The sequence below is a fragment of the Rhinolophus sinicus genome, linkage group LG01 (genome assembly GCF_036562045.2).
Source record: "Rhinolophus sinicus isolate RSC01 linkage group LG01, ASM3656204v1, whole genome shotgun sequence".
Lineage (NCBI taxonomy): Eukaryota > Metazoa > Chordata > Mammalia > Chiroptera > Rhinolophidae > Rhinolophus > Rhinolophus sinicus.
Genome location: NC_133751.1, coordinates 203090103 through 203114820, shown reverse-complemented (window position 1 = coordinate 203114820; position 24718 = coordinate 203090103). Strand labels below are relative to the sequence as shown.

General features: G+C 38.9%; 1 protein-coding gene across 3 annotated transcripts in view; it reads right to left on the bottom strand.

The window, feature by feature from the left end:
* DIS3L2 (DIS3 like 3'-5' exoribonuclease 2) overlaps nt 1–24718 on the bottom strand; it is a 296388-nt gene that overhangs the window by 144108 nt on the left and 127562 nt on the right. For all 3 annotated transcript variants that reach the window (XM_074314980.1, XM_074314986.1, XM_074314989.1), the window contains exons 8-9: nt 23894–24141; nt 8929–9102 (exon numbers count right to left, since the gene is read on the bottom strand). In XM_074314980.1, coding sequence (XP_074171081.1) covers nt 8929–9102; nt 23894–24141 — 422 coding nt within the window. The remainder of the gene's footprint in view (nt 1–8928; nt 9103–23893; nt 24142–24718) is intronic.

Sequence of the window (24718 nt, the reverse complement as noted above, 5' to 3'; positions counted from 1 at the left end):
TCTGGCTGACCTTGAAACTCTGCACAGGCAGGAAGTGAAGGCTAAGGCATAGTTGTACAGTGCGTGCCTGAACATTGAAGGTATGCCCCAACACTTGCACAGAGGTCCTCAGCAAAGGCTGAGACTATTGGTTAGACTTAAGAAAATCTCTGTCCATCCATTAGCTGACCACTAAGCTAGCGACACAGAAACTTCAGTGGCTTCTCACAACAAAGATACAGACCCTACACAATTAGTTCAGGAATGATACTTAGGAATAAATTTAACAAAAGAAGCATAAGCCTTGTATACTGAATACTACAAAACATCATTAAAATAAATTAAAGATCTAATAAATGGAAAGATATCCCATTTCATGGGTTAGAACATTTAATGACAATACTCCCCAAATTGATCTACAGATTCAACACAATCCCTATCAGAATACTAGCTCTTTCCATTTTTTCTTTAGCAGAAATTGACAAACTGACCATCAAATTAATATGGAAATGCAAAGAACCCAGAATAGCCAAAAAATTTGGGGGGAAAAAGCAAAATTGGAAGACTCACTCTTTCCAATTTGAAAACTTACTACAAAGTTACAGTAATCTACACAGTGTGGTATTGGCATAAAGAAAGACATATAGATCAATGGAACAGAACTGAGAACCCAGAAATAAACCCATTCATTTATGGTCAGCTGATTTTTAAAATAGGTACCAAGACAATTTAATGGGGGAAAGAATCATCTTTTCAACAATAGTCTTTGCCTATGGTACTGAGACAACTGTATACCCACATGCAAAATAATGAAGATTCACCCCTACATCATACCATATATAAAAATTAACAATGGGTCATAAACATAAATGAAAGAACTAAAACTATAAAACTCTTAGAAGAAAAAGGTATAAATATTTGTGATCTTGGATTAGCCAATGGTTTCTTAGGTATGACACCAAAAGTACAAGCAACCAAAGAAAAAAATTGATTAGTTAGATTTCGTAAAATTTAGCGATCTTTGCTTCAAAGAACAGCATCAAGAAAGTGAAAAGACAACTCACAGATGGATGAAAATAATCTGCAAATTACATATCTGATAAAGAATTGGTATTGAGAATGTAAAAAGTAATCATAACTCAACAATATAAAGACAATTCAGTTTTAAAATGGACAAAGGATTTGAATAGACATTTCTCCAAAGAAGACATACAAATGGCCAATAAGCACACAAAAACCTGTTCAGCATCATTAGTCATTAAAGAAATACAAATCAAAACCACGAGACATTACTTCACACCCATAAGGATAGCTGTAATTACAAATATCAATAACAAGTGTTGGTGAGGATATGGAGCAATTGGAACCCTCATACATTGCTGGTGGAAATGAAAAGTAGTGCAGCCACTTTGGAAAACAGTTTGATAGTTACTCAAAAGGTTAAACATAGATTGACTACATGACCCAGCAAATCCACTCGTAGGTATACCCAAGAAAACTGGAAACATATGTTCACGCAAAAACCTGTACACAAATGTTCACAGTGGCATTATTCCTAACACTCAAAAAATGGAAACAACCCAAATGTCCATCAATGAATGGATAAATAACATGTGATGTATCCATATAATGGAATACTATTCAGCCCTAAAAATGAATGAAATACTGATATATGCTACAATATGGATGAATCTTTAAAACATTATACCAAGTAAAAGAAGCCAGCTAGAAAAGGCCATTTATTATATGAGTCTGTTTACATGAAATGTCCAGAATAGGGAAACTCATAGAGACAGAAAGTAGATCAGTTATTGCTGGGAGCTAGGAGGGAGAGGGAATGGGGAGCGATTGCTAATGGGTATGAGATTTATTTCGGGAGTGATGAAAATGCTCTGGAATTAGCAGTGATGGGTGCACAATTTTGAGAATACACAAGAAACTACTGAGTTGTACACTATAAAGAGGTAATTTTATTGTATTTGGGTATCTCAATATAAAAACCAATGGAGAAACTTTGGTACCTTGAGATTTCACTACTCTATACACCAACAGTTTACTCCAAATCCTAGGCCACTCATACAGAAAAGCCCTTCTCATATCATTACAGTATAATTCCAAACAGATTTTATTTAGACTGTATAGAAATTAGTCATCTTTCTTGTGAATTCATGTTTCCATAATGCTATGAAATTATTTCTGGGTATAAATTCAAATATTGTCTTCTCTGCCAATAGGCATTTTTCCAGCTGTTCAGATAAAATCTACTGATCTTTGAATGTTTGTCTTCTCTAAGAGCGGGTGCTATTTATCAACATAAATTTTATGAGTTGAATAACTATTCACGGACTTACAATTGAGAATATCCAGTTGTATCTCTACTTTAGGACCCATTAATCTTCGTTACTACCTATGGATTTCCTGTCATTTCATAAACAGCGAGCTGGGATTTACATGAAGGGAATAATACTGCCAGTAGTTTCCAATGACAATGACAGCTTTCCCATTTAATGCAGAATACTTTTTTAATGCTTCCCTCCAGGTAAGGAAAGAAGGGGTTCTCTTGGCAATGGAAGAGCTGAGATTTAAAGTACAATCCTTGAATCTCTTGTGCTGCCATAGTGGGGCACAGTCAGCGTTTATGTGTCACATAAATGTGGAAGACAGTCACCCATGATGTCATTTTCTTTCAAACCCAAGAATGAGATGTCTCAGAATAACTCAGAAAGGACATCTCACAGAGTCACACACCATTAGAGCTAGGACATTTTGAAATATTTCATTTAGCAAATCTATTGATTTAGAAATCTATTAACCCACTGTTTTCCAAGAATGCTTGGCCGTGGAACCCTTTTTCTCCATAACACCTATTAAAATCCCCAACAACGTGTGGAAAATCCTAACCTGGTCAACTAATCTATTTTACAAAAGATAAAACTGCTCTCTCTCTGACTCCCCAAATTTAACAGATCTGCCCAGGTGGCCCACCTAGTGCTGGGGAGAACTACGACAAACTTCCCGTGCTCGCTCCATGCTGCCACACGCCCTTACTGGAGGAATCTTTTCTAAATGGCAATTTAATCATATTGGACTTCCTGATAAACAGCAAGATTATTAGTCATTTAATGTTAGTTATGTTTGAAAGCTTTCCCACAAAAGGGTTGACCTGAAAGAGGTTAGTATTATATGTCTCTCCTTTCAAGTTGCTATTTCAAGGTTGGTTTTACCTGGAGTGAGAGGAAATTTCTGTCTATTTGGAACAGTTCCATCTTGAAGATATTTCAATATTTCTTACCACAACACCCTTTCTGTGCTCAGTATTTTTAGCTCATTGTTTTCTATTTTGGCAGCCGAGAAGCTGCAGTTTGTAATTTTATCTCCAGCTTCATATTTCTTCTTAAAAGTGAATACAATGTCCTGTTTATAATAATAAAATCACTAGTTGGCAGAACGACATTAAATGGAAAAAAAAAAAAAAAAGAAAGCAATTGGAAAATTTAGAGCAAGCAATTTTAAGTGCCAAGTTTCACATTTGTAATGGTCCGGTGGAGGTCACTGGGCTTCCTTTTTATTGAGGGAATAGTTAAGAAACAGATATCCACAAGTTGTCCTGTGAAAAACTATAGAAACCTCGTCCACTTCAATGAAGCTCATGATTTTACTGAAAAGTGATGTGACCCAAACTTCCACAATATTACTAACCATAGGAAAAATATAAAAATCAGTTTAGCATGGTATTTTCCCCCTCCAACATTTAGGTTTTCATTTTCCACTTTAATTGAACTTTTAAGCTTTGGTTTCCTATTCCAGTTTAGCAACAAAGGAAACAAAACAAAATGAATGAAATTAAAAATAATTGGAGCCCGTCTCAGAAATAACCTTGGGGTTGCTTGGGCTTCTGGTGCAACCCCCTGTAAGCAGTTTCCTTGGATATATTCTCCTCCGGATCCCCAAAGGCTTGCAGTATTGGTGTTGCTATTTTTTTTAAATTTTTTTTTTAACCTCAGATGCCCTGCAAAAGAGAGCTGCAGGCCTAGACCATGCGTGCAGGGATTCTCCAGAGACTGGAGCCAAAGGTCCAGAGAAATGGTGCTTCCAATCAGAAGGGCCAGATTGCCTCTAGGAGTTCACACCAGCCTTACTTCTTGAAAATTGCTAACCAACCATTTTTCTTTTCAAAATAAACACTATTTCTCTCAACTTCAGTTTGCAAAATATTACCCCAATTCCATTGGACTAAAAAACTGGAATTTTACTGACATAATTGGATTATGAGGTTTAAAGATTGATGGAACTTTTCTGTTCCAAATATAATTGTTCAAATACCAAACCTAAACGGGTATGTTGAAGTCCTTAGATAGCTAGAGCCAGAGTAATCCTGCAGGCTCCACGGCAGGGTGGCCCACAGAGGGGGTCAAGAAGCCATCAAAACCTAGGTGTTGGGAGTCCTGTTACAGAAGGATCTGGGAGTCTTGGGGGACATGCCACCTCTTGTGCAGCCACAGATTAGCACAAAAATGAAGACTCCTTTAGTCACTCTAGTTCCTTCTATACCAGCTCGTTTTTCAGATCTCAGCTCAAGCACCAATGACCTTGGCAGTTTGTTCATACAGATATTATAGCACTTGCCATGCTCTGCTGTAATTTATCTGAGTATAAACCTGTCTCCCTGAGAAACAGTAAAGTCCTGAAGAACAAAGGCTCGGCTGTACCTGTCTTCGGATTTCCAATGACTAACTTAGAACTTGGTGTATATTATATATACACATATAGATTATATTTCCATATATAAGTAACATATGTAAATAAACGTATATAGGAGAGAATAAGGGAGGAAAAGGACATAGGTTTTATTTAGGAATTTGCAGGATAGGTATTAATTTATTCATAGTACATGTTTCTGAGTGTGTGCTCGGACTCGCTCCTAGTTCTTTGACATTCCTGGGAAAATTATATTGATAAAACCTCTGTGAAGGCACTGAACCTCTGAGCAGAAGAAATCACAGTCTTACGATATCTCTCTCCTCCATTACAAGTCCATATTTGACTACTGCTTAATATAATACATTTGATTCATGTTCTTTTGCCACAAGAGTGACAGTTCCACAAGAACAGAGACCACATCTATTTTCGTTCATTGTTGAATCCTCACTGCCCATGGATGATGTTCAGTAAATATTTGTTAGTTGAAAAACAGAATAAATCTATCACAAGACCAAAAAGAAGAGAAATGTAATCAGAGCCAAACACTTCAGCATACTATGGACTTCTCTTTTATGTTTGTTTCATTAAAAAAATAAGAACTAACTGTGACTACATAACCACATAAATTAACGCTGGTGCCCTCACAAGATGTTTGGCTCAGGTGGTGAGGTGTACAGGTGAGAGAGTTGGCATTCCAGATACAAAGACAATGACACTAGCACCCCCGTTAGTTCTGATGCTTTCGGCCACCCATTTACCGAGGACTTGTACATGGATTGATAGAAATTATCTAGTTTTAGCTAAACTAATCCTTAGGAAATAGTCAAGTGGCTGAAAAAAAGATTATTGCAAAGATCCACAGATTGAAGAGAACACTAAACTAATAATATGAATACTACCAACACCAGGAAAATGACAAAGTTGACATATCTTCTGCTCCTAACACGAACTCATAGTTAGCCATATTATACAAAATGAAAAAAAAAATTAGCCATATTATGATCTCAGAACAATGACTGTCAATCATACGCTACAAAGCAGACAGACAAGAATAAACATACTTAATGTGTCCCCTCAAGATAAAGGTGGCGTTTTAACGATAGAAAAAGTTATTGTTCTTTGAAAACAAAATAAAACAAGAAACTCAGGTTTTGAAGATAAAATTTTTAAAATGGATGTTTTCAAATGTTTCCATTGTCATACAATGTGGAGGCCTAAAGAGACCTCAGTGTATAAACCACAAAAGTACCCATACCCTTACACTGAAACAGAATTTTCTAACTAGTGTTTAAAGATGCCAACTGAAGAGTAACTGAGGATTATGAACCCATTTTTTAAAAATCTAAAAATCTTTCAATGAGTCCACAAGAACTGACTGGCATCATAAAAGATAGAAATTTATTAGCTGGACTGCAAAATGAATCTGAATATAATTGGTGAATAGGATTAAAAATGAGTATTATGATTTAGTAAGTTCAGCTCACTTTTTTCCAAGATATAAGGTATCTTTTTCAATTATTATAACCATTAAAAGCAAAACTAAGTACTAAATTTACAGAACCTATATTCAGACTTTTGCATTCCCATATCATAAGTTGTTAAAGTAAAATTTAAAAAAAGAAAATTCAATCACATTTCTTTCACCAAAATCGAAATTACTAATATGAAGTTTTCTATACCGTTTTTTTTTAAATATGAAAGTATTTAAAAACTGATTTCATTCTCATTTTTCCACTTTTATGTAAATTTACACTGTATATAATAAATCAGTAAAGTAGTTAAGTACGCTTGTAATTTTAAAATAAAGACACATGCATTATTGGGAAGGCATGGTAACCAAGTTTAGAGATTACTACTTTATAGCATCAGGAAGCAGTCGAAAGATTTTAAGCCAAAGGAGTTAAAAATAAAAATCTGAATTGTAGAACCATAATCCTAGAGATAATAGGCAGGGAGAAAGTGTTTGGAGGTCAAAGCGATTTAAAAAAAAAATTCCTGTTACTATGCTAATAGCAGAGAGCACCCCACATCTTTGGGTCCCTTTGCAGGACACATAGGTGTATTTTAACAGACGCCTCCTGCAGAGCAGGCATCCTGGTCTGTGGTCTAACCCAGAAGGCAATGGGGGCCAAAGAAATGACAAGGTGGAGCCATGAGGGGAACTGAGAACAATACTGAGCTCCGTGACTGCTGACGTGCCTTATTATTTATCTGCAGGCTAGGAGGAAGACAGAAATGACTGAGCACCATTCTTTTCTCATAGTCCCATTTATAATTTGTAAAAGTTATTAAAGTTATTTTTCAAATAATTTGCATAACAGAGCAATTTATAAAATGAAAAGTAAAACATCGCCTCCCCACCTCCTACTACTCCACCAAGTCCACGCATGGTAACCACTGTCAATTACCATAGGTCTGGATTTCCTTGAAGACCTTTTTCTATGCATATATAATTTTATGTGTACACATATGTGTATGTTTGTCTATACATTTATATAGTTTTTATATTATTTGACTATATAAAAAACAGGCTCATATTCATATTGTTCCGAAACTTGCTTCTTTTACTTTGCAATATATAATGGCCATTGTTTTAGGCCAGTCCACATGGATCTAGCTCCTTTTACGCAGCTGTATGGACTGCTATCTTATTAATGTGACATAGGTTATTAAACCATTCCTTGATTGATGCGACATCGGCAGTGTCACTTTTACAATCAAGCAGTAACAAACACTTGTGTACATATATCCCTGTACACTTCTTTGGGTAGGATGGATTCTTGGAAGTAGAGTTTGGGGGTAAAAGGGTGGGTACATTTAAAATGTTGACAGCTACTGCGGAACAGCTATACTAACTTGTCCTTCAAACAATAAAGTTCAGCCATTCATTCTGATCTTTTCTCATTAAATTTGTTCATAGATTCCTAGATTTAGGGAAAGATCTCAGCAATCAAGCCCCTCAATTTGTATATGAGAAAAATGAAGGTTCAGAGAGAGTAAGGTTATGGGCCCAAGATCTCAAACGCCCTGGCGAGGTAACTGACCAGCGCGAGTTCTAAGAACAGTGGTGACCGCCAAAGCCAGGACGGCAACTTGAATCAAGTGACTTCAAATGTATGTGTGTTCCACCAGAGCTACAAACAAGGAGGAAAGGGGACTGACTGGCATCGCCTGTCCCTTGCCTACCCTCAGCAAGCAAAGAAAAAAAGGCAGCAAATTCCTGAAAGATATAACAGCAAGAGGAAACAAAGGATTCTCAAACTAGGTGGAGTAACGGGCACCAAGAGCTGAAGGCATCGTAAGTTCAGCTGCATGAAGTGAGCAAGTGTGGTGGAAAAGACTCTGACATGGGATGACCTTAGCAAAAAACCTTCCACAGCCTCAGTGGGTTGTATGAAAAGTTTCTCGGTTCTAAATATCTCCATGTGGCATCCAAAATGAATGCCAGTACTGAAACCAAATTCTGAAGAGAAATATCAGAAAAGAACTAACATCCCACAATGAAGAAACATCTTCAAAGAAGATGTTGTTATAAAAATACCACAAAAGTACTTTCCAACAAATTCCAGACCTAAAAGTAAAGCTTTAAAATGAAGCTCCAAGCACAGAAGTCTTGAATCCTTTGCTCTCTGCCTAAAGAGGCCCATTTAAAGGAAGACACTTCTAACCAGATAACACTGTCTTTATTCAACCAGACCTATGGGGCACAGCAATAAGAAAAGGAGGGGACAACTGTACCTTTTGAAATTAGGATGGTCTAGAGCACAGGTCAGCACACTTTTTGTATAAAGGGCCAGAGAGCAAATATCTTAGGTTTTGTAGGCCTTACGGTCTCTGTTGCAACTATTCAACTCTGCTGTTATAGTGTAAAAATACACCCACAGACCATAATATAACTGAATAAGCATGGCAGTGTTCCTGGGCAACTTTATGGATGCTGAAATTTGAATTTCATGTAATTTTCATGAAAGATTATTCTTGCTTTGATTTTTTTCAACCATTTAAAAATATCAAACCATTCTTAGCCTGTAGTTCGATATCAAAATATCAAACCATTCTTAGCCAATAGTCTGTACACGGCCTGGATTTAGCTGGCGGGCCATAATTTGCAGACCTCTGGTACACAGAGCACTTAACTGAACTTGAATGTTGATGGAAAGATGGCAACATTGGAGGTCTGCTCCTAGGAAATGTAAGTTAGGAGGCAGGAAGGTAAAAATACGTTCTTGAAGAATTGTAGGTATTTACCTTAAATCTCTTCTCTGGCTGAATTCCTCTGGTGGTATTGTCCAGGGCACGCCTTGAGGGAGACAGTCTAGAACTTCTGAAGAGAAGTCCGAGAAATCCACACCATACTCTGTTAGTATTCCTTCTGTTTCAGGCTCGATTTCACCAGCCTGCCCAAGACTCTTAGCCAGCTGTCTGTGGACAGGACAGAGAGGACCAACCGTGTTAGGGAATAAATAGAAGACAGGTACCCATTTCCTTTCACAAACTGAGGGCCATAGGAAAGGCTTGAAAACCTCCTGGCCTTCCTCCAGCAGGAACGCCATGACCAGTGAAGGGGGCCAAGCAGAAGAGACACCACTCTTGTCCTGTTCAGTCTAGGACTACGGTACAATTGTACCTTTCTTCAGGAATTCTGACCTGGGGAGTGGGGACCAGAAAGCTGTCCTTAGGACGCCTACAATTGTTTTTTAATGGAAAAGTCAAATTGATAGTTAAAAGCTCTTATCAATTCTTTCTCTTATTCACATCTTTAGAGACAATTCTGATCAACCCAGTTTTCTGTTAAAGCATCAGTTTCACAGAGCCTACATACCTAAACTCATGCTCACTAGATTAGATCCAATGTTTATATTTACTTCCTAATTCTATACATTTTTACCTTAATATTTTAAAACATTTTATCTGAACACAAAAGTAGTATGTGTTCACTGTTAGAAAGTACAGAAATGCACCGAGAAGAAAAGTATCTGTCATCCAATCACCCAGTATACTACTATTCACATTTTAGGGTTCCGGTCCATTAAAATTAAGATTGCATTTAACAGGATACTCCTGCCATTATGAGTAGGGGTCCACTTTTTAGAAGGCAGATCTCACTCTTTATCTGTGGGTCATCTATGCATATATCGAAAGTGACAGCTCTCCATTCTCATAAGTACGGACATGCCACATACAGACCACAAGTTGGAAGTTATGTGTTGAATATAGAACACCTATAGGAAATGTGATGTGTCAAGCAGCTACCTTTGTAGTAGGTGTTTGGGAGACCAAAGATGGCCACCTCTTCTGTGGTCTAAGTCTACTTGTCCACCATGGTGATCCAGGAATCCACCCTCAGTTCTTCCTGCAAGGAGTTTAGATCTAGCATCAGGAACTTCTCTAGGGCCATTCAACTTCTTTGAAGAGGATTTTGTTTCTACATAAGGGTAGATGGCTGGCTGCCAGAGTTCCTAGGTGCACAGTGGTAGAGGGGGTGGGGGTTGTGGCTGCCTCCTATGCAGACTTTTAACAAATTCCTATTTTCAGTCTTGCTACTGGAACACGGCAATGGTGGCAGCAGGGCTGGCCCCATTTCTCATACACCAGCCAAGAGAGCGAGCCCACAGTTGATACATATACCTGCCCACCTGCCCTAGGAGCTATCTAGTAGCCTGTGGGTTAACCTGTGGGCTCCAGGTAGCCCGAGGGCTACTCACATACAACGTGGGCTCAGACCAGTGTCTTCTCCTCAAACTTAGGTGGTAATCTCCCAGAAAGCACATCAAAAAGCCAAACACAACAAAAATACAAGGGAAAAAAATAACAGAAAGTTATCTGGAAGATCCACAAATATTTGGAAATTAAACAACCATGAGTTAAAGAAGAAATAAAAAGAGAATTAGAAAATATTTTGAACTGAATGAAACATATCAATATTTGTGAGAAGCAGCTAAAGCAGTGCTTTGAAGGAAATTTACAGCATTAAATGTTTATATTAGAAAAGAAGAAATGTGTCAAATCAATGATCTTAGCTTCCACCTTAAAAAACTGAAAAAAGAAAAAAGATTAGATCCCAGGTAAGCGGAAGGAAGAAAATAATAAAGAAACAAGAATCAATGGATAACAAATGAACAGACAAAAACAACCCAATAAACTCAAAAGCTGATTCTTTGAAAAGAGAATAAAATAGGTAAGTTTCTGGTGGGGCTGATTCAGGAAAATAAGGAGAGAAAACCCAGATCACTAATATTAGGACTGAAAGAGGGAACATCATTTCAGATCCTACAAGCATTAAAAGGATAGCAAGGGAATTATGAATGACTTTAAACCAATAAATTCAACATTTTGGATGAAATAAACTCCTTGAAAAGACACAAACTACCTAAGATTATTCAAGCAAAAACCTTTACCTAAATATTCCTATATCTATTAAAGAAATTGAATTCATAGTTTAAAACCTTCTCATAAAAAAAACAAACTCTAGGCCCAGATGGCTTCACTGGTGAATGCTACCAAGTATTTAAGAAAGACTTAATACCAATTCCACACAAGCTTTCAGAATATAGAAGAGGATGAAAATAATTTGATGAAGCCAGCATTACCTCGATACCAAAATCAGACAAAGGATTTATTAGATCAACATCCCCCATGAACAAGTTTTTAAATTTTAAGTCCCACAGACTTTAAAATTATTATAAAATATTAGCAAATAGAATTCAGCAATATTCAAGTATAAAAAGGATAATACATCATGACCAAGTAATTCAAGATTTGTTCAACATTAAAAAATCGATATAATTCATCATATTATCAAACACTGAACAACATATACCATCCTCTGAATAGACACAGAAAAAGCATTTCACAAAATTCAACATCCATTTATGATCAAAACTGTCAGCAAAGGAACAGGAATCTTCAACTTGATTAACAGGTCTGAGAACCTTGGATGCCTAGTTTCAACTCATCTTCCATTGTCACGAGTCATAAGTAGACCGACAGCATTATATCCATGCTAAGGGGTGGTCTCTGAAAGGACAGCAAAGTAAACTTCCTCCCTGTGGGCAGAACTTCAAGAATATATGCAGGGTCTACCTTGGCAGAGGAAAGGTGGCCTGATGGGCAGTGGCTACAAGTTTAGCCAGGTGGATAGGACCTGAAGGAAGAAAGACTGGAGGACTGGTGACAAGGACATCTGAAGAAGAGACATGTGGATGAAATGGGCCTAATGAACTGAGCCCAGTGTATGACTGTGTCCCATGAGAATACTCAGCAAAATACTTCCACTGCGGAGGCAGGACGATCGGTCCTGAGAATATCAACCGACCTCCTTCCCAGGCACTGCAGCGCTTGCTCAATGGGCATAAGAACAAAGTACATGGTAGCAGCAAATGAGCTCCACAGCAGGAGCAGGACCTTCCTCTCACGAATAACAACCTGGTTACCACCCTGGCAGGACTCCAGTTTGCCCGCAGCAGCCTCTGATACAGAACCACAGCAGGAGAACCCAGCAACTACTTGACAGCAGGCTGAGTATGCTGAACTCTTATGTGATGGCGAGGGCAGTAACCTCTCTCCATTAACAGAAACACTAATGCTGGGTTTGCGTTTGCTACCTTCGTTCGTTCTAACCACCCTGCTTGTATAAACACCACAATCCACAGATTTACCAAATACCTTTTAAGCTATTATGTTATCACACTCAACATTTTACCTTGTTTATGAGAAGCAGCAAAGCCCAATGAATTCACTGATTAGAATGGAATAATAGTGTACTGACGGACTAAATCGGGAGGCAACACCTGATGAGGTTGGCGTACTATCCTCCAGGTATGACGATACTCTGACTATCCTAGAGCTGTGCACACGGTCTGGGAATCAAGCGTGCAAGGGAGGAGTTGGGCCTTTCAATATCATACTTACGACCTACTCACAATAATACACACCTCCATTGCTGAGAGGTTTTAGTACCTCTGGGGACAAGTGTTGTGATTCCTCTGAACTGGAAGCTAAGACCACGAGAATCTTGACTGATAGAATGAGGGAAAAAATATACTATCCACTTCCTTCCTGAAAAAACATTTACAATTCAAGCCAACTGAGTGATTACTCAGAAGTAGATTCAAGAATGGCAAGTATTAATAGAAACAGGTTAACCGTTTATTATGTCGAGACATATGAAACTGCCAATATATCTGACCATTTCTTACCTATAAAACACAATTTTACATGATTCTAACCTATGGTATTCAAAATCACATAAAATAATTAACCATGCACACACTCAGCATAGACAGCTTCTTGGAGACAGATAATATAGAAGCTATTAGAGAATTCAATTAACATGAAAAGAAACACATTCTAACATGTGGTGGGAATCTCACTAACAGTCTTTGTGAGGCTGATTTAAAACGCAGTGGCCATCCTACTCTTACTTGGTGAGGGTTAAGTGGCCAAAAATTATTGTTATGCCTGAAGTGAAAAAGGGCCTAAACACTTGCACAAAAGGCATTTTATAATATCCAACTTTTAAATACTAAAATCCAGGAAGAACTCATTATTTAAAGATGGGGGGAGTAAAGGGGAATCACCCCAGGTATTCTATTTTAAAAAATACAGTAAAAAGGAAGAAAAGAACAAGAGAAAGAAATGGCAGGATAAAACATACTCTGTAAGTATGTGGTCACAAAAATGACTATCTTGACCGAAAATATTCACAAGAACTCAAAAAATGATGAAAATACCGCTACTATAAGGGAAGAGCTCAAAGCAAAGATCCAAGTGCATAATAAATATTTTCCACACCGTAACTGCTAAAAAGATTACTTTCTAGAATAGCTTTTAACTCCAAAAAAATCAATGACAAACAATGCAATTAAAAATGAATTCTAAAATGAGTGGGTGAAAGTTTAACCAGAAACAGAGTAAACTGCATAGTGTCAAAAAAATCTTCGCAAAAGGGAACCCTTGTGCACTGTTGGTGGGATTGCAGATTGGTGCAGCCACTATGGAAAACAGTATGGAGGTATCTCAAAAATCTGAAAATGGAACTACCTTATGATCCAGCAATTCCATTCCTAGGTATGTATCCAGAGAAATCCAAAACTCTAATTCAAAAAAATTTATGCACTCCTATGTTTATTGCAGCACTACACACAATAGCCAAGACATGGAAACAACCGAAATGCCCATTCATAGACGACTGGATTAAGAAACTGTGGTACATTTATACAATGGAATATTACGCAGCCATAAAGAAGAAAGAAATCTTACCATTTGCAACAACATCGATGGACCTAGAGAACATTATGTTACATGAAATAAGTCAGACAGAGAAAGACAAATACCATATGATCTCACTTATATGTGGAATCTAAAGAAGAGAATAAGTGAATGAACTAATTGGAAATAGTTTTGGAGACATAGAGGAAAAACTGAGGGTTGTTAGATGGGGTGGGGGTGGGGATAAGGGTGAAGGTGAGAGGATTAGAAAGCAGACAGTAACCACAAGATTGCCACGGGGTTACGAAAGTTAATTTGGGGAATGTAATCAATGTTGTAAAGATTTTGTAGGGTATCCGATGGACACTTGTCTCATTAGGGAGACCACCTCAGGGATGATGTAGATGATGTAGATGCCTGATCACTGCACCGTACACCTGAAGCTGAACCTGAACAATAATGAATGTCAAGTACAAGTTTATATATATACATATATATATATATATATATACACATACACATACATACATATATATATATGTATATACTTACAAGAAGTGGAGTACAGCATTAGGAATAGAGACAGTGGAGATGTAATGGCTGTGTGCGATGTCAGAGGGTTAGTGGATGGGGGAGGGGGGTTGACACAGTGTGAGGGATATAAATGATAAACATCTAAGTATTACTTTGTTTTGTGCATCTGAAACTAATAAAAAAATTTAAAAAAAGAAAAAAATTAATTAAAAATAAATAAAGAAAAAGAAAAGAACACATATCTATTAATAAATATCTAATAAAAAAAAATCTTCCCAAAAATATAGTATAGTAATTACAAGGGAAAAATAGTAAGATCGAAGTTCTGGAAGATACCAGCTTAGCCAAGTGATGAAGGTTAACATCAATAGTAATATACACTGATACCATGTATCCTCTGATGTAATGCACATCACCTCTGTGGTATCCTTTCCAATAACGCATAATCTCACGATAAAACATTAGACAAATCCAAACTGAGAAACATTCTACAAAATCACTGACTAGTATTTTTCAAAAGTATCAAGGTCATGAAAGACCAGGCTGAGACATTGTGACATGACAACTATTAGGTTGGTGCAAAAGTAACTGCGGTTTAAAAGGTTAAAAATAATTGCAAAACCCACAATTACTTTTGCACCAACCTAATACAAGTAGGATCCTGGACCAGATTCTCAAACAGAAAAATGATGTAAGCCAAAAATCTCATCAGATCTGAATAAGTCTCACACTTTATTTAACAGTATTGTACCAAAGTTAATTTCTTAGTTTTGATAAATATTCAACGGTAATATAAAATGATAACATAAGGAGAAGCTGGGTAAAGGGTATACAGGAACTCTCTGTACCATTTTTGCAACTTCTGTAAATCTAAATTATCTAAATAAAAAGTTAACTGTGGAAAAAAATGAGTAAAGACATTAAGACATTTTCTAGAAGAGGAAACATAACGACTATAAATATATGAAAAGATGCTTCATCTCATAAATTAACATCACAATGTGTGCCCTCATCCACCTTGTTCACTCGATTGGCAAAGAAGAGTCTAACAATAGCAACTGTTGGTAAGAATGTGAAGCAGTGGAAACTTACACTTTGCTAGTAGGACTAAAAATGTGTACAGCCACTTCGGAAAATAGTTTGGTTATTAAGTTGTAAATTTAAACATGCACATTCGAGGTGTGATCAAACAACACACTGAATGTTTAAATAAAAAAATTTATTACAGTAAAAATACATTGCTATTAATCCCCCTCAAAATATAATACTCCCGCTCACTTCGAACACACTTATCCCATCGTTCTTGCCACTTTCTGAAGCAGTTCTGGAAGTCCTCTTTCGTGAGTGTCTTTAGTTGCGCTGCTATGGCTGCCTCGATGTCCTGAATCATTTTGACTTTGGGGAAGAGCCAGAAGTCGCATAGTGCCAGATCCAGTGAATAATGTGGATGAGGACACACTGTAACATTTTTCTTTGACAGAAATTGCTGTATACCAGAAGCAATGTGTGACACGGTGTGTCCCCATCACGGAGGATGATTTATGACACACTTGAAAACACATCTTCTCTCAACCATAGCTCTCACCTGACCGACTGCACCAAACAAGTTGAAACTTGTCACATACTGTTACTAAGGTTCGATGTGCTGCTTCCCATATTGAAGATCCCTGCTTTCCATTGGATGGCACTCGGCAGCAGCATTCACTGTGTTTTGTGATCATAACGGAAAGGCTCTGTGTCACACATTGCTTCTAGTACAGCAATTTCTGTCAAATAAAAACATTACAGTGTGTCCTCATCCACCTTATCCCACTGGATCTGGCACCAGGTGACTTCTGGCTCTTCCCCAAAGTTAGTATGACCATAAAAGGTAAACGTTTTGAATCGATTCACAACATCAGGGCAGCCACGACAGCACAACTAAAGATATTCACGAAAGAGGACTTCCAGAACTGCTTCAGAAAGTGGCAAAAATGATGGGATAAGCGTGTTCAAAGTGAAGAGGAGTATTTGAGGGGGATTGATTAATGGCAATGTGTCTTTTACTGTAACAAACGTTTTTTAAAATTTAAATATTCACTATATTTTTTTATCACACCTTGTATCTATGATGCAGTAATTCTACTCCTAAATAGAGTCTAGAGAAACTTCAGTTAGTAAGCACTGGAATGTTTGTAAAAGCATTGTTTATAACAGCAAAAACCTCAGTTCAACCCAAATATCCATTGCTAGATAAATAAATTATGGCATATTTCAGGAAATGGAAATATGAATTTAAATAAATCAAATGTACAGATATAGCATCGAAACATAATGATGAATGAAAAAGAAAGTCACAGATGAACATATGTAGCATGGTATTTTTTATAAGGTTCAAAAACAAGCAAAACTAACACTTTTAGGGATACAAATGTGGGTAAATTAAAAAGAAAAGCACATTTCAGTTAGTATGTTTGGGAGAGTGGTTACCACTCAGGAAAAATTTAGGGGTTAGGATAGAAAGGAACACACAAGGAACTTCAATAGTATTGTGATATATTTCTTAATCTGGGTGGTGAGTTCGTGGGTTGGTTTTAACACCAGAATTCAAAAATTATATATGAGTATGTGTTACATATATTATTTTGGTGTGAAACATACTATTCAATTAATGTTAATAAATATTTCTAAAACAACATTTTAAATAAATATATACCAAAACTCTTAATAATGATTATTTCAGGGGGGTGAAATTACGGAAATTTTTCACTTTCTATATTACATGTTTTAAATAATATTAATAATAAATACATAATATGTATGTATTTGGAAAAAATAAAAATTAAATTTTTTTCTTTTGGTATTGCAATAAAAAACTACTTGTGAGATAGAAAGCTTTCTTAATTAGGGTAATGTATAATCATCGCCACCTCAGATTTTCTCACTCACCAGCATTCCTCCACAACTACTCTTCCAACTCAGCATCAGTGACACTACAACTGGGTCTGACTATAAAGTTAATCGGGACGGTGCTGAAACAACATTCCCAACTTCCTACAATTCATAGGTGGGGATTGTGTGTATGCGTCAACAACATTCTCTAAAATCAGCATTAGGTCCACTGTTCTGCATGATGTACAAGTAAAAAGCTTATTGAGGGAAGGGACCAGTTACAGACGTAAGAAATTAAGAAAGTCCTTCAAATTGGACTATTTGCCTTAAAAACACTTACCAGTCAACGATAGTGTTCTAAGCCATTCACCTGTTCTCTACCACATATTCCTATAAAGTTTTAGCCTTACAACACACAAGAAGACACTCATTCATTCTTGTAGTGATTATCGCTGTCATTATCACATTTAAATAAATGCTCTCATGCATGTTGAAAACTCCATGCAGATAGATACATTGTCAGATCCCTGAGAACGTGCAAGTGAAGAACACTGAAACATCAGCTCCAAGGGCCCAGAACTTCAGTGACAATACACAGTGAAAACAAAGTGTGACAGACACTCAATACCTTTGGCTGCATATTTTACGTACTATTTTCTACAATCAGGACGACAGAACATGTTATTTCCCCTTTTTCTGGCTCAGTGTTATGACACAATAGAAATGCAGCAAATAAGGAAGGGGGGCTTTAGGCAAAGTGTGGGCAGATCAGAGAAAACAGATTACGGAATGTGGAAATGAAGCAAGGCTCAATAATACTGATCAATTTTAGGTGAGGCCCTGAAGCTTGAGGGTGAAGAGCTTAATGTTGACGTGAAGGGAGAAAAAAAAGGAGGCTGAAAGCATTTAAGGATTAAAGAGAAGCTGATGGTAATAAAATTCTCTAACACTTTAATATTTTCAAGAAGATGCACTGGAAATTGTGGAGGAAACTGACAACCACGAAAGACGCGTTAATGGTTGCACACAGTGCAAGGAAAAGCACAGTTTGGTAACCAGAGCCTGGATGGAGCCCGTTCTCTGTTCTTTGAATTTTCTCTCAGCTTTGACCAGGATGCTCTCCATGTTGAAGATGTCGCTTTTTCCAAAGCTCATCCCTATGGGCCACCAGGTGAAGCCCAACAGTCACAAAGAAGACCCCCTCCTCAGCAGAGAAGGACTTATAAAATCTAAGTTTGGTAATTCAAGTTCATAGGATTACATAACTCAGCCTCTTCCTCAGAAGAGTCTTCGGATAAGGGGGCGTGCTCTTGAAAATGGTGAAACACTCCTTTTGCATGGTGGGAAACACTGGACAGAGCTATTTTTCAATTTGCTAATCTTGGAGGCTATGCCCCAATGAAACAAACTAATTTCTCCTGTTTTGTTTTTTCTACCAAACCAGTTACTCTCATTTTCCTACTAAATGCAATTTAATGCTTAGTGACCACCTCCCAATTCATAAGAAATTCCGTATCTACCAAACTGAATGGAATAGTAAAAGTAATTGCTTCTGTCAGTCAAGAAATATTTCTGATTATCTAATAACTGACACCTTATGGGTACAGAGCTAGGAGACGAAGATACCAGAACAGACCCCCTGCCTTCCACCAGCCACTTCCTCGTCCCCCTCACACATCATCAATCAGAACTTCCCTTTCTCCCCTTCACGTCGCCTGGTCACTCTCTCCAATGGAACCTGCTGTCCTTCGATCTCATTAAAATGAGAGCAGTACTGCAAGCCACTCTCCATTTCTCATTTTAGCGGCCTTCCATTAAGCCTGGACAATGCTATGTTCAACCCAAAGTTTTGCGCCTTGCCACACATGCACTTGCTTATTCATTTCCCTCCTCCTCTTCCCTTAAAGCTACGAAAGTTTGCTAGAGAAAATGATATAAATACGTCAATTTGCTCTAGGTCAATTTGCACTGTGTATCTTCAGTTAGTCTTTAGTGTTGCCAAGAAACACTATTACGTTCCTCACAGTAGCTGCTGTAAAAGTTTCCCTTAAGTATTCAAGCAGAAGAAACCATGACAAATGTAGGAGACGGTGACCCTGATATCTCCATGCTCATGACATCCTGGAGGGGAAGGCTGAGGCTGTAGCAGATTTCACAAAGGTCTGAGGAAAAACAGGCATGAATTCCACTGAGTTTCTAAAGGGAAAGATGATTTAAGAGGGTTGGGAAGCTCTTAAAACTGGAAATCTGATTATATAATTATAACTCATTCCAGCGAGGAAGTCAGTGTGGCTTTTTCAATATCCTGGACACGACGAGACCAGTAGTAAATATTAGAAGTACTCAGTATTTTGTGCTGCAGAACAAAAGGCAGTGATCCCTAAAAGCCAGCAAAGGTTCACTAAGAACAGATTACCTTTGGGTTTTTGGTAACATTACAGACTAAGGAGTGATGCATAGAGGTGAGCAAGGACCAACTGAGAGCTCTCAGGACAATTCTAAGAATAAGATGAAAAATAGCTTTCTAACAACCGGAGGTTTCCAGCACTGTAGCAATCTCGGGGTTCCCCTGAAGTGGAGGCTGGAGTAGCAATGCTTACACCAAAGGAGGCACCAACTTTGATAGCCACCTTAAGGCCCCTTACAAAGCCACTGAAATTGGAGATATTTTATTAATGTATACATTCTATTGAATCTTTTTGTTAAAGATTCTAAATTTGGGGTTCTCCCCAAGTTTATATACTGGCTGTATGTTGTTATCAAGTGTTGATTGTGAAAGAGAACCTTGGTTCTCATCACTTTCTGTTCCAAACGCCTTCTCCTGTGTTTTCTAACTTGATATGATGCAACGTCTTCCTGGTTAACCTGGCTGAAGACCCCGGGGTCATCAAATCATCTTCATTTACCCATCTGACCAACCAGCAAACGTTCAGAGTACCCTTTTCCTAAAGCAGCTCGTGCCCAAGGAAGTAACTCATATAAGCAATTACAATAGAAACAGACAAGAGCTACAATAATGGTTTATTAGAAACTACGCAAGCACCCAGGAAGGAGGACTCCCAGTCAGGGAATGTTTTTCAAGTGGACAACGAAGGTAGATTTAAAAGTTGGGTGTTTCACTAAACAAACTTTGGGGAGAGGAGAAAGCCACTGCTGGGAAAGGAAGTGTAGTGTGCAAAAGTTTGGAGCTATGAACAAAGCCACTGAGCTTGGGAAACGGCAAGCAATGAGGCATAAGAGAAGGGAACGGAGGGGCTGAGCTTGCTCTCAGAGAATCATGGGTAAACGCCACCACCACCTACCCCGTCACCCAGTTGGCAGCCTGTAAGGTCACCCAAGATTCTGTCCTTCTCCTGCATGCCCCATTTCAAATCGGCCAGCATGCCCGGGAGAATTGCCCTTCATCTCCCCTGAATCTTTTCCTTCCCTTTGTTTCCTTCACTGCAGCTCCTTTACTTCAGGTTCTCCCCGTCTCCTCTTATTGCCTATTATGACCGCTTGCTTCCAGTCTTATCCCTTCTTACCCACTCTCGACTCTTAGTCTGAAGGATCTTTTAGCAAAGAGGCTTCCACGTTACAAGAAAGAATCCTGGATTTCCCCCTTCATGCACCTCCTCTAAACTTCCAGAAAATTATTTGTTCCTATGGAAGAACTTAGAACATTCTGTTTTTTTTTACTAGAGTTAGAGCTTAAAGACACAGGCCATTTAATCCGTCTGCTTTATCCACACTCCTTCCCAGAGGCTGCAGCCTCCCAGTCCCCGGTAACAGGGCAGTAGATTGTGGGACCTTGGACCTTACCTCTGGTGAAAACTACTGACCAGGGCAAATAACTGTCTCCAGCTAGACCGATCAGATTTCCTACCCTAGAAATTCTGTATTGTGATCTAGACTCAGCATGTGCTGCACAGCAGGGCCACTTTGGAGCACGAAGGTGGCCACTGTGTAGAGAGAAGCAGGATCATGCAGAAGCTCATGTGCAGAAAGGGGTAAAGATACTACGTGCTGGCTGGATGGTCAGCGTGGTTAAGGGACAGGCTGTGACGCCTCTGCCGCCTTGTTCGTTCTTAGTTCCTCATGAGACCTGCCTGTACTTCCGGCCCTGGGTTTCAGGAGAACTACCAGTTTCTTATATTAATCACCATTTTTACTTACGTCAGCTCAAGTTGATTCCATTCCTTAGAATCAAATGAATCCCGTCACATTTATGCACACGTCCTTCAGCATTAGGCTCTAATTTCTTTGAATAAAGAAATCATCACTTGTTTGCCTTTCTGTTTCTGACAGTGACTCACACATAGTTGATCAACACGTGTCTCAAGAACTGAATGTAACCACAGAAGAATGACTTTGGACTTGAATTAGTAGCAGTTAGACAGAAGATGTCTAATAGTTTTAAGGGTAGAGCGTAGGAGCAGGAAAACAGCGTCTTCGGCTGAACTCGGTTTTGAGGCATAGTTTCTGCAGAAGCCAACCACACACATTCACACCCATAGCAAGCACTACCTTCACATGAGCTCCTGGTCACAACCTGGCAGAGACGAGAGAGGAAACCCCAGGCCGTCACAGCACAGCATGTGCTGACTGGCAAACACTGATCTCAGTTACTAAAGATCAGTCACTGAGAGCCAGAACCAAACGGCAAGGCGACCACCACCACACGCAACAGCTGCAGCCCGCACCCCCCGTGAGACGGACATCGTAGGAGAACCTGCCACATTTTATTTCTTAAGACAAATTTTCTCTTTTTCACAAAGATTTTAAAAGGCATATTTCCATAAAAGATAACTTTTAATGACTTTATAGTAAGCAGGTTGAGAAAAGGTTAGCACAGTTTTCCACCTAAGTATTAGAATCCTCAATTTTTTTTTTTAGTTTGAAAAGTATGTGATTAATATGTGTTATTATTTTTAAATAGTCTTTCTTTAGATTCAGCAAATGTCCCTGTTGTTTCAAAGGCCTGGCTCCTTTTTCAGTTATGATTGGACTTTATCCACAAGAAAAAAGTTTTTTATTTTTAATTAAACTTAATTTTTTTATATTAGTTTCAGGTGCACAAAACAACGTGATGATTAGACATCTACACCCCTCACAAGGTGATAATCGCCCCCCAAGTCGACTGCCCCTCTATAAAGGCTCAGCTGTAACAAAAAGGAACCTGCGAGGCCATTCAAGCAGTAAGAGAGCCTCACACCCTGCAGGTTTCCTGACTACACCCGTACAAGTTGAAAATTAAGGAAGTAGTCCTATCTCATGTGCACAATGGGACACGACAGAAAAGCAGATAAAAGACAAGGCTGGATTTCCTGCTGTGGTGAGAGAGTCTTTCCAGTGCCAAGCAGACTGTGGTGGGCACAATCAACAGAGGGCAGGTGACACACCCATTATCGGGCCGTGTGAGTTAATGGTGAGAAACTGGCGGGCCTTTGAGAAAGGCTGTTTAGGGCTCAAGGGGTTGACGTCATTTTTGGATAGTCAGTTAGGCTTAAAAATGATGACATTGCAATCACACCACTTGAGAGTAAAAAAAAAAAAGTGCATGTGCTCCTGAGTGGCTCTGAGATCCTGTAAATCACCCTGATCGCCGCTGAAAGAGCGGCTCAGGACACGGTTTTTTCAGTTGCATCAGGTGTGACATGCAGATCTGATCTGGCTTGCTTCACTAGGCATAAGAGGCTAAGCACAGAAAACACCGGATAGAAACGGCACATTGTAGCCATTCGTTCAGTGCCAGCAGTCACATCCACAGAACATTCCTGGGGGGTCTGTCCCGTACAAGTTAGATGACTTGCAACACGCAAGTCACCAAACTAGACGAAAAGTGTCAGAACAAACTCTTTTCTAGCTTATGTGCCTTTCTTTTCATTTCCTGTGAAGCATAAACCAGACACCACCAATAATAAAGAGCTATAGATTTAGCTGAAACAATACTGCTTTTCTTTCAACGTGAATACCAATTGTAAGAAGAAAATAGGCACAGCATTTGATCAAACAGTTGGGTCCAGCAGTTTCTTCAGGTCAAAATAAAGTGGCTATCCAGGTCCTCTGTGACTACATAAGCTATATGGGAAGTAAGATTGGTTTCCAACAGCTTCCACAAAAACAGTAGGGTAATTTAGTTTCTAATGCCAGAAGTGAAACCTCTGAAGATCAGCACCAAAAAAGCACATCATTCAAACATATCTTCATTTTCATATTTAAAACATGGGAGACTGGGGTCCCCTGAATATGCCTGGAATTTTGCATATTTTAATACCAGCGTCTGAAAAGAGGGGTCTGATTGTTTGATACGATGAATTGTTTGCAGTTCACAAGTACAAATGGGATTCGTGACATGACAGAAAATAAGTAGAGGCTCCGCATGCTTATATTTTATGTCAAAGAACAAACAAAAAAGGTAAATGCCTGGCGATTCAAGGAACCTACCTACAGATGACCAGTTGAGGTGGCAGGTAAGGGCAATTTCTTAAAAACCAGGACTCATGCTTTAATAAAGAAATAATAATTAAACTACACAAAAGGAAGGTTGACCTCGAGGCCTGTACCCCACGCTCTGCCTGCGTCTGTGCTCCGCGCCCCCCCCCCCCCGACTACCTACCCCAGGGCAAAGCTGTTGTCCTCCTTCCAGTCCACGATGCGGCAGATGAACAGGGTGCTGGCGTAATCTTTAGGCCGTGTCACAAAGTCCTGGGGACAGTCCTTGAGAGGTACGTATATTCTAGGTACTCGGTGGTCCGAGGGCGAAAACAGGGCGTATTTCCGGAACAGTTCGCTGTTCTTATCAGCCAGGAGTTTGAGGAAGCCCATTGCTGCTCGGGAATGCTTTTTCTCCACGATGTAAACCACCTGTGGACACCAAAGACAGAGTCAGGGCGGCTTAGCCACAGCACAAGGCAATAACTGGGAGAAGCCAGCAAGCAGGACGCTGTTTGCTCACCTCGTGGGTCAAAAGGAAGTGCCTCTCAGTGAAGCTCGGTGACTAAGTAACCTATATTTTTGTTGTTGGGGGTGCGGGACGAGGTCCCCCACTACTACATTGCCCCTCCACGCCTGGAGTCTCTAACTAACTAGCTTGCCTTCCTCTTTTCACCTTTCAGAGTTCTCCTTCACTTGTCGCTTGTTATTTTCCAGGGTTTAGAGTTGTACTTAGTGGGGAAGAGCAAGGAGAAAGGAGTCTACGCCATCTTGTCTGAACCAGAAGCCCTTGCTTCTTGCTTAAGTATGTGACAGCATGAAAAGTGTAGAAAGCAGCTTGACGTTACTTGTGATTCATACATTGGTCGTCACAGAAATGACTTTATCACAGCTACGTTTCGCATATAAGTGCTGTTTTGCCTTGTAATTTTAGTTTGAATTCATTAAGAAAGTATCAGAAAACCCCAAAACCAGCCAGAGAGAGGGCACCATTGGGGGGGCAGTAGCC